The sequence below is a fragment of the Echinops telfairi genome, unplaced genomic scaffold (genome assembly GCF_000313985.2).
Source record: "Echinops telfairi isolate 266 unplaced genomic scaffold, ASM31398v2 ScPeMD7_7469;HRSCAF=8507_0, whole genome shotgun sequence".
In the NCBI taxonomy this organism is placed as follows: Eukaryota; Metazoa; Chordata; class Mammalia; order Afrosoricida; family Tenrecidae; genus Echinops; species Echinops telfairi.
In genome coordinates, this window is record NW_022111372.1 from 53,734,470 (window position 1) to 53,744,558 (window position 10,089).

General features: G+C 54.3%; 1 protein-coding gene across 1 annotated transcript in view; it reads right to left on the reverse strand.

Moving 5' to 3' along the window:
- Window positions 1-13: 13 nt before the first annotated feature.
- Window positions 14-10,089, reverse strand: part of NSG2 (neuronal vesicle trafficking associated 2) — a 63,823-nt gene continuing 53,747 nt past the window's right edge. Inside the window, exons 4-5 of the mRNA XM_004696798.3 lie at window positions 2,430-2,540; window positions 14-297 (exon numbers count right to left, since the gene is read on the reverse strand). Coding sequence (XP_004696855.1) covers window positions 106-297; window positions 2,430-2,540 — 303 coding nt within the window. The 3' untranslated portion in view covers window positions 14-105. The remainder of the gene's footprint in view (window positions 298-2,429; window positions 2,541-10,089) is intronic.

Genomic DNA, 10,089 nt, shown 5'->3' on the forward strand with positions numbered 1-10,089 from the left:
TCCCCCTCCCCCACATCCCAGGAGTACAGTGTTGTCTTGTAACTGGAACTTGGTTCAGCCAACCAGGGGACCCCTCTCCGCCCCCATTCTGGCTGGGGTAGACCTCTAGTGGCCCTGGGTCTTGGGCGGCTTGGGCTCGTGGATGACAGCGGCCGCGGACAGCCACGGCCCGATGGCCCGGGCGGTGCTCTGCTTGGCCACACTGTAGTGGCTGATGACCGTGTAGAAGCGGCTTCTGGAGTTGGGGTCCTGGGATGAGTAGTACGCATCCAGGGAGGCCGGGATGCAGCGCTTGTGCTGGGGAAGAAGGAGAGAGAGTCAGCGGGAATTCAGCAGCCTCCCCTGCAGAGCAGCGGGTCTGCCTGGGAGCCACAGCCTGTCACCTGGGGGCCACGCCTTCCCCGACATCAGCACCATCATCACACCTGCACTTATTTGACCCTGGAAGAGAAGAATCTGGTCTTGATACTGATTCAAAGCCAAGCGTCTCTGTTCCCTGGCTGTGGGGGATGCTCTGGGTACCAAACTAGAAGCTCGTTATCAGGCTTATTTGCTAATCCCCAATTACTTCCCTGGGCATTGCCTGCAGCCACAGGGAGCCACCTCCCTGAGACATGATTTACAGGTTGTGTCATCTCTCTCCCAGGGATGCCAAAAGCTAAAGACTGGGAGATGCTGGGCAAGAAAATCTGAAAGCCCCTTGCTTCAAGGCAGGTGGCCCTGGGCTGTTCTTCGGGCTACAGGACAGGGTCAGGCTGGCCTTCATATATGCCCAAGTGGCCCCGATGCTTCTTCTCTGGCCCATCCTGCTTCCCTCTCTCCCAGGATCCTCCTGAGGGCTCTCTGTCCATCAATCACTGGCATGAGACTCTCCATCGCTGGCTCTGCTTCTAAGGAGCCCAATTTAAGTCAATGGCCCTAGAATAAGTCGCATCTCTCCTCTGAGCCTCAGGTCCCTTCCCGGCTAACACAGCCTCCAAGGTGAGGAGTAAATTCGGAATTGCAAGTAAAGCAGTTGACTTGTGATGGAAGGCTGGCCAGATGTAGTGGAGATGGCCAGCTGGCCAACCAGCTTTTACTGTTCTCCCACCACGTGGAACCATTGTGCGAGGGCACCTGCCCGGGACAGGGACTACACTTCCCATCCCTCTTGGCAGGGATTATGGGGCTCAGTGGCCAGTGGAATGGAAGTGAAAGATGACCACTCCATCTGTTCTGAAGTGATAAGAGGTGACCACATCTTGTCTTTGCCCATCGACTGCCTACTGGGGGCTGCTCCTGGCTCCCAGGCCCTAGAGTAGTGATAGTCACCACCAGGGGACAGCTGGCAAGTCGGGAGACACTGTTGGTTACAACTTGGGACCAGCAGTCGGGATGCTATCGCTCTGCAGTAGGAAAGGGCTGGGGACACTGCTAAGCATCCCACAATGTACAGGCACCGCCCCACGCCCCACCCCCCTTCCAATGAAGGATGTCAGTGGTGCTGTAGTTGGGCAAACTTTCCCTGAAAGAAAGCAGAACCCCGGAATTGAAGAGCCCGGGGTCCTGAAGGACCTAAAGTCAGTCAGTGGCATCAGCCCTGGGCAACAGTGAGTGAGTGAGTGAGTGAGTGAGTGAGTGAGTAATAAGGAGATAAATACACCTCGATTGTGCTAAGCCATTGAGACTGAGGGTGTATTTGATTCTTATCAAGAGAATTTCTTCTGGTCAAGTTGATTCCAACTGATGGCAGCCCTGTGTGTGCCTGAGTAGACATGGGTGGCTCCGTGGGATTGTAAATGGTTGTGATCTTTCAGGGGGAGTGCTGGTAGCATAGTGGTTATGTGTTGGGCTGCTAACTGAAAGTCAGCAGTTCACAACCACCATCTGCTCCTTGGGAGAGAGATGGGGCTTCTACTCCTGTAAAGAGTTACAGTCTTTGACACCCACGGGGGAAGTTCTTATAAGATCACTGAGTTCATGTCAAATCAGTGGCGAAGAGTTTGGGGTTTTGTTTTTGTTTTGGGGGTGTGTGGGTGATCTTTTAGAAGTAGATCATGAGGCCTTTCTTTAAGAAAAAATGTTCTGGGTGGATTTATCCTTCATAAAAGCTTAATCAGACACATAAAACCTAAACCAAGCCCAGGTATTGCAGAGCAGAATCACTCCACCCCATGTCCTCATCCGTGGCTTTTCCAGAGCAGATGGCCAGACCTTTCTTCCAAGGTGCCTCTCAAAACCCACTGCCATGGAGTCGAACCAACAACTTTTTGGTTAGTAGCCCAGCGCTTAAGCATTTATAACTGCCAGGGCCTCCTACATGCTACATTTCAAACAAACTGTGGGGAGGCTGCCATGCCCATAGATGCTAAGGAACAAGAGGCATTAGCAAGCCCTCCAAGGCAAACTGACAGTGGCCTGAGTCACTCAACCTGGCGCAAGCCCCTTACCTTATAGACGAATCCTTCCGGGCAGCTGTGGTCATAGGTGAAGGCTTTATAAACCACCAGGAACACGATGCAGGCGAGGAAAGCGAGGGCCAGGCTGACCAGGATGGTGACCTGCGGGGAGACAGAATGGAGATGCATCAGCCACAACCTGCTGCTTCCCACCCACGGACAGAGAGCAGAGACAGAAGATCCGTTAGACAGTGTCGGGTCTGGGGGCTGAAGAACAGGCTTGGCCTTGGCTCGGTCGCTGGCTGTCAGTGTGACCTAGAGCAGGCGCACTTTGTAGGCCACAGCTTCCTGCTTCTGTGGGCTACTCTTGAGGTCCCCTGGACCCCCCCCCTCCATGTAAACCCACCCTCGTTTTACTGTTCCAGCTAACTGGAGGTGTGTGTGCAGAGAGGGGGGTGTGATCATTAAGCCATTAGTTAAGATGTTTACTGCCTTCCAGCCCCACCCCCACTGCTTAATTACAAACTCCAATGATTTCCAACTGCTTATTTCTCCTCCACTTGGCATCTAATAGACGCCCGAAACACAACATGGGGCGCTGAGCCGCTCCTCTCCTCCCTGCTCCGGCTGCGTCTTCTCCATGCCAGGAAAGGTCAAGTCCACCTCTGCCTCCACTGAGATCAAAGCTCTTGCCATCATGTCCTCCCGGCCTTCCTCTCCTCCCCCACATCCCTCCATATCCTGAGCAGCAGAACCTACCCACCCATGCTGCCTTCAAATTATATCAACACACGGAGCGACCTTGGAAGAAGTACAGTGAGCATGCTCCCTTGGATTCGAGACTGGCCAGACTTCATCTCAGGAACTCCGGACCTGTTGCTGGAAGAACCCAGTCCCTGGAGAAGGACATCTAATTTCATAAAGTAAAAGTGTCAGCCAACAAGAGGAAGGCCATCCATATGCGGGATAGATGGACACACAGCTGAAACCATGGTATCGAACGTGGAAACAATTGGGAAGATGGCACAGAGAGCCGGCCGGTGTTCCCCTAGGCTGGTGCACATAAATAAGGTTGCAATGGGTCAGAACCGAGTCCGCGGCATTTAACAGCAATGATGCAGCTCCAGAGGGCAGCGGCGGGGCAAAAAAAGGCACCAAGGGCCCCGTAAGGGCAGGCAGAGGCATGGCAGTGTGCCCGTGTCCCGGCACCACTCGAAGTGGGCTGCCAAAGAGCACTTCTCTTCACGTGGCGTTTCCAACGGCCGCTGGGGGCGCAGTACTTTCCTGTCCGACTTCAGAAAGTTCCTCTCCTGCTGCTTCCCTCCTCCCCCCACCCAAGTCTATCCCTGGGGGGTTGTTCAGCCTCTGCGCCCCTAGCTGCTCCTGCCCTGCTCAGGCCTCCCAACCTCTTTGTAGCCATCAGGGACTATTTTCTCCTGATGTAACCCAGCCAACTGCAGCCCTGCCAGTCCTCATTCAAGCTCAGGGGCGGGACCTTGGCGCTGCTGGAACTCCGTGGCAAGGCCAGGGGAGGTGACAACAGAGGGTGACTCTTTAGAAGAATAAAGGATGTCGCAGGAGGAGGAGCGTGAACGTCCTGGGCAAAGAACTCACCCTGCCATTCAATAGAAGCTGGAGAGAAGAGGGCTGAGTCTAGAAACAGGACAGGGTTTGCAAAGGTGGGCCCAGAGGGCGGGGACCTGGGCGGGGATGGAGGGTGGGGGCCAGGTGGGTGGGAAGATACCAGGTTTAATAAAGGAGCAGTCTCGGGAACTTGGACTTGATGAAGCCCAAAGGCAACAACAGGGAGCCCCTGAAGGCTTTGAGAGGGAAAACACACGATCAGGAAGATGCTTTGGAGCAAGGTCTCTGGCAGCACGGGTGAGGTGTGTGGGGGACGAGGCTAGGGGCCAGCGATGCATTGGGTGACCTGTGGAAAGGAGCCTTCCTGGCACAGTGGTAACAGTGGTCAGCTGTGGGCTGAAAAGCAGCGGAAGCACCAGCAGCCACATGGGAGAGCGACTTCATAGGGATGCAGAGCCCAGGGAATCCCGCGCAGCAGTTGCGCTCTGTCCTGCAGGCTTGCTGCTGAGAGCGGAAGTCTATTTAATGGCAGCTGGAGGAGCGGGTAGGGGTGAGCCGTGGCGGGAAGGAGTCAGCCATTTGAAAAGGTCTAGGAGGTGAGTGGAGTCCCTGGGCGGTGGGTTGCTCAGAGGTTCGAGCCCACACGCCGCAGAGCCTTGGAAGAAAGGCCTGGTGATCTACTTTTGAAAAACCAGCCACTGAGAACACCATGAAATGCAGCCCTGCTCTTGACACGTGGGTGTCGTCAGCGGGGAGAGTCACCTGACCAGCGGGGGGTTGTTCCGCTTTGCGTGGGGCTTGCTTTGTTCTCTGTGGAGGAAGGGCATCACACCCACAGCCTGCACTTTCCTGAATTCAGGCGACCCGCAGCCTTCTTCCCCGAGCTCGCTGACTTGGTCCGGCCAGAGGAGGACTGCTCAGAGTTCCCTCTCCCCTCCAGGTGGGTATGGGGAGTGAGAATCACCTCCCTGCTCCCCCCCCCCCCCCCCCCCCCCCCCCCCCCCCCCCCCCCGCCCCACCCCTGCTGGTTTAATCTCCATGAAGGGGTGGCTCCAAGCTCCGGGCAGAGAACCCCCACTTCCCTCCAGAGCCCAGCGCACAAGAAAGCCTGCCTCCACATCGATATTTATTGACTCGGTTTATATAACCTCCGTCCTCAGAGATGTTCTAAAACCCTTGGTTTCACCTCTTGAATTTAACAGCGTGGGACTAGAAATAAACAACTTGTTAGTTCTCCGATATTGGATTTGAGTGTTTCCTTAGCGCAGTGATCCTCACCACATTAAACGCCCTCCCTGTTCCCCACCTACCTACCTGTTCCCCCACTCATTCCCTGGTCCTTTCACTCAGCCCATGTCCTCAAAGGGCCCTGGAGCCTGATATGACGGTGCAGTTCTTGCCACAAGGAGCCCCCAGTAGTGGAGGGAATCAGACAACGGACCAGCAAAGAACTTGAAAATAATTATAAACCGAGGACCACACAGGACCCTGGGACAGAGCCTCCGGGAAGGGAGGGGAAAGGAAAAGGTAAAATAAGATGCCCTGCATCATGCAAGTCTCCGAAATCACTGCCCTCAAGTGCATGCCGACTCGGCAGTCCTGTAAGACAGGGTAGAGCTGCCCCTGTGAGTTTCAGAGACTGTAACTCTTTACAAGACTGGAAAGCCCCATCTTTCTCCGGAGGATCTGATGGGAGTTTGGAACTGCTGAGCTTGCAGTTAATGGCCCAACTCATAACCACTATGGCAGCAGGGCACTTTCTGGATGATGCAGGCGGGCCCTAAAGCCAATAAAAGAGGCCTTATGAAGACCTACAGAGGAGACGAGAGATGGAAGAGGAGGTGGGATGGTGAAGAGGAAGGCAGAGGTGGGAATGGATGCAGCCACAAGCCAAGAGATGGCTGGAGCCACCAGAAGCTGGCTGAAGAAGGGTCTTCCCCCGGAGCCTTCAGATACAGCACTTCCAACGCCTTGACCTTGAACTTCTGCCCTCCAGAAGTCCTTGAGAATACATGTCTATTGTTTGAAGTTACCTAGATTGTAAGCCTTAGGAGACTCATATAAAGCCCTCCCACAGACCCTGGAAGATGTTTTACAAATATCAGCTCCTTCATTTATCCATTTTATTACTGCATTCCTCCTTACATACCTCCAAAGCACCAATTATTTGGGAATACTGCCATTTTTCTACCTGTGTTGCTTCTTTATACCTTTTCAGTCCTCCCCACTGCTCTTGGTGAACCCTTACTCAGTCTCCAAACCCCAGCTCCCCACAGGCTGTCCCCCGTGCTCCCTTCCCTGGTCTTGCAGCCCTGTGAGCACTCCCCCATCACTTGGCACTTGGTCTCCAAAGTCCTGATATGTGTGTGCTGTGAGGTAGGGACTGTACTTTGTCTCTGTGGTCCCAGCTTCTAGCTCATGATCTAGTACAGGGTAGGAGGGACAGTAACACACATCCCACATCCCCTAGCCCACACCCCCTTCCTCATTTTGGGCACAAAACACGACCTGCCATGAGTCTCCAGAACTCCTCCAACTGTTCCGCAGCCTGGCAGTGGCCGGCCCGGGGAGGTTGGAGTCCACTGGGTGGAAACCACTGGGTAAGGTCAGCTGGAGCACTTCAGGCGGCTTCGGGAAGAATGATTTGTTGGCCCCAGAGGGAGCACCCAGAGGGAGGTGAGAAACTTGTCTGGTGTGGGGGAGGGATTACACCCTCCCTTCCAGAAATGTTCCTGCAGTTCCCTCTGGGGCCCCACTCCAACACAGTCCCCATGCTGCCCTTGCCTCTGACCAGCTGTGTGACCCTGGTGGAGAGACTGCAGCTCTCTAAGCCCTTGTGTTCTCATCTGTGGAGTGGGGACGAATGTCTGCTCTGTGGGAATTGGCTTGGTGGCTAAAGGATGCACTGCCTGTAAGCTGCTGACCGTCTACCCGTTGTCCTCAATTCCGTCCCAATGCATGGTGACTACATACTGGTCGGAATAGGACTGTGCTCCATCAGGTTCTTGGTCGATGGTTGATTTTTCAGTAGTAGATCGCCAGACCGCTTCCTGGGTGCCTGTGGGCATGCTCAGCCTTGTTGGTTAGCTGCCATGCACCGTAACCATCTGTCCCACGCAGGGACTCCTACACTGATAATGCCTCTGCTGTCAGATGCTGCCTGGTTCATTTCTAACTCACAGTGACCTTGTGTGTGAAGAGAACTATCCATGGGGTTCTCAGAGGTGGTGACCTTTCAGAGGCAGATCACCAGGCCTTTCTTCCAAGGGCCCTTGAGTGGGTTTGAGCCCCCTGCTTATCAGCCAGCCTTCATGAGCGTCACTGTGTGTAACCCCACCCCCAGGGACCCCAGAGAGCAATCACTTACCGTCTGATAATGTGGAAGCCTTGGTCCAAGTGGACTTGGGTGGCATAGTAACTAGTTGGTGGGCTGTTAACTGCAAGGTCGACAGTTTAAAGCCACCAGGTACTCCCAGAGCGAAAGGTGAGGCTTTCTACTCCCATAAACACAGGTACCGTTTTACCTGTCTTGTGGGGTCAATGTGAGTCGGCATTGACTCAATGGCAGTGAGTTTGGCTAAGTGATTTTGTCCTAAGTGCTTCACCCTGTGAGAGCCTCATGTTGTTGTCACCCAGTCAGTTCCCACTCATAGCGAACCTGGGGACAACAGAGCACAATGCGGCCAGGGCCTGCGCCAGCCTCACAAGTGTCCTTACGTTTGAGCCCATCGTGGCAGCCACTGGGTCAGTCCACCTCATTGAGGGCCTTCCTCTTTCACTGCCCCTGGACTTTGCCAAGCAGGATGTCCTTCCCCAGGGACTGGTCTCTCCTGACAACAAGCCCAAAGATTGTGCACAGGCTCATTAATACCCCCACCTCACAATGGTGAAACCCAGGCACTGGGGCCTTCCAGAATGGGTCTGCAGCCACAAGGTTATTCAAGTGGTGGAGGCAGATTGGAGCTCTGGAATCTGATTCTAAATCCTTCAGACCTAATTTCTGCTCTAGCAGGAAATACACATCATCTCCCCGTCCAGGCGCACCATGTGCATGCAGGAGTAGAATGAAGATGCTACGCGTGATGTGCACTATAGCCATGTTCTAAGAGGACATGTCCCTACTGATGCCTGAACCTCAGGAGATAGGACAAGAGTGGAGATTAGCAAGGATCCAGCCAGGGCCTGCTAAGCCAGGGTGCTGCTGGTGAAGGACCCTCATTACATTGGAAACAAGACCCTCACCAACATCTGTATTCTGCCGCCGCCCAGCACCACAACACCCAGTCAACAGCCCTTTATGGAGATTGCAAACCCTGGAAACCCCAGAGCAGTCGAAGCACTCACACCGGGGAAATAAAACTATGCAGAGATAATGTAGAAGTGCCCGACAGCCATTCATCTTTTGGATGTGGCAGCCGGAACCACCAGAGACAGAATTAGGCCACCAGGCGCCTTGTTCCTGGCTTGGCCCCAAAGAGCCTGACAATAGGACTTGAGTGGGAAGTGTAGGGGGATCCCAGTCTCTGTACATCCTGCCCAGCCTGGACCACACCTCCACATTTCCCCAGCACCAAACAGCAGTGGAGCAGGGAGACTGGCTAGGCTGGAGGGAAGCTCAGTCCAGCCTCTTACTCACTGGTGACCCTGGGAAAGTTCTGTGTCTTCTACAATCCTCCGCTTACTTGTCTTCAAAACAGCTTGGTGCAGATGGCTACCACCCATTGGCTACTGTAAGTGTGAATGAGTGAGTGTGTGGAAAGCACCCAGGAGGGGCCTGGCTGGTGGCATATGTCCAAAAAATTACAGGCCCTAACTCCGTGAGCCCGCGCAGAGTGCCTGCATGCATCCCACCATTTCACATTGGTAGGAAGTATTGGTGTGCCTGTTTGACCGATGAGAATACCTCTGCAGAAGCCAGGGGCAGGAGAAGGATTGGGGCTTTGTCCTACTGAACTCAAAAGCCCAGCTGCCTGACCCTACATCATATTGCCTGCTTCTGTTAGAGTTCACATTTTATTCAAAATGGTTGCTTTAGGCAAAAATGACACTGGGAACCTAAGAGGGAAAATACCCACTAAACACCTATCATTTTCACGCACTGGCTTCTTGATTCTTCGTAGCACGCGCATGCATCCCAGTGGAAGTCTGGTCCCTTTGCTTCCATGCCTGTCACCCCTCCAACGATCTAGGACCACACAGACCAGGCTGACACAGTGGGCCTGGATCACCCCTGAACTGAGAGGGGCCTCAATGTGCCTCTCTATGCAATGGCTCTAACCCATTATGCTCACCACACCCAACTGTCAGCAACACACCAAGATGGCTGATGCAGAAGTGCCATCCATGGCCAAGCTAAAGTGGTAACTGAAACTTGGTGGCGCCATGGCCATGGCTGTGACTGTCCGAGTCTGTGTGTCACCAGGGGTGGATTCGGTTTAACTATTTCCTCTGCACCAGGACCCCTGGTGTCACCCTGTATCACTGTCCCTTGTGACCTCTCCTTCTCAGCAGACGTTCCTCTATGGGGCTTGCTGATGATCGATGTGAATGGGTGATGAAGCATCTCTGGGTGGACCATCTCCACTCTGGCCTCCCCCACTGCCCCTTGGCATGCTGGTGACCCTGCCCAACTCCAATCCCCTGGCACAAGCCTGAGGCGCGACAGCGCTGTCTAGGAGACCCACACCAGACAGATGCCAAGCCCTGTCCCCAGATCTTTCCAGCCCCTTGGTCTACTGCCACACCCAAAGAGAAGCATTCCAACACACTTTGAGGCATTCTCCCAGACTCCCAAACCTAGCTGCCATCATGCCCATGCCGACTCATAGCAGCCCTATCGGACATGGGAGAGCTGCCCCTGTGGCTTTCCGAGGCCGTAACTCTTCATGAGAGGAGAAAGCCCCAGCTTTCTCCAGAGGAGCGCCTGGTGCTTGAAATCTGCTGGCCTTGCAGTTAGCAGCCTAAGTCATCACCACCTTCTTGTGGCTTTTAGTGAGGAGCTGTCAAGGAGCTAACATCCTACGCTCACCAGGTGCTCCAGTGGGTACTAGATAGATGATCTCACTGGATCGCACCCCGAAGCCTATCAAGAGAGGACGTTCCCCTTCCTGGTGTTCAGAGGGTGAAA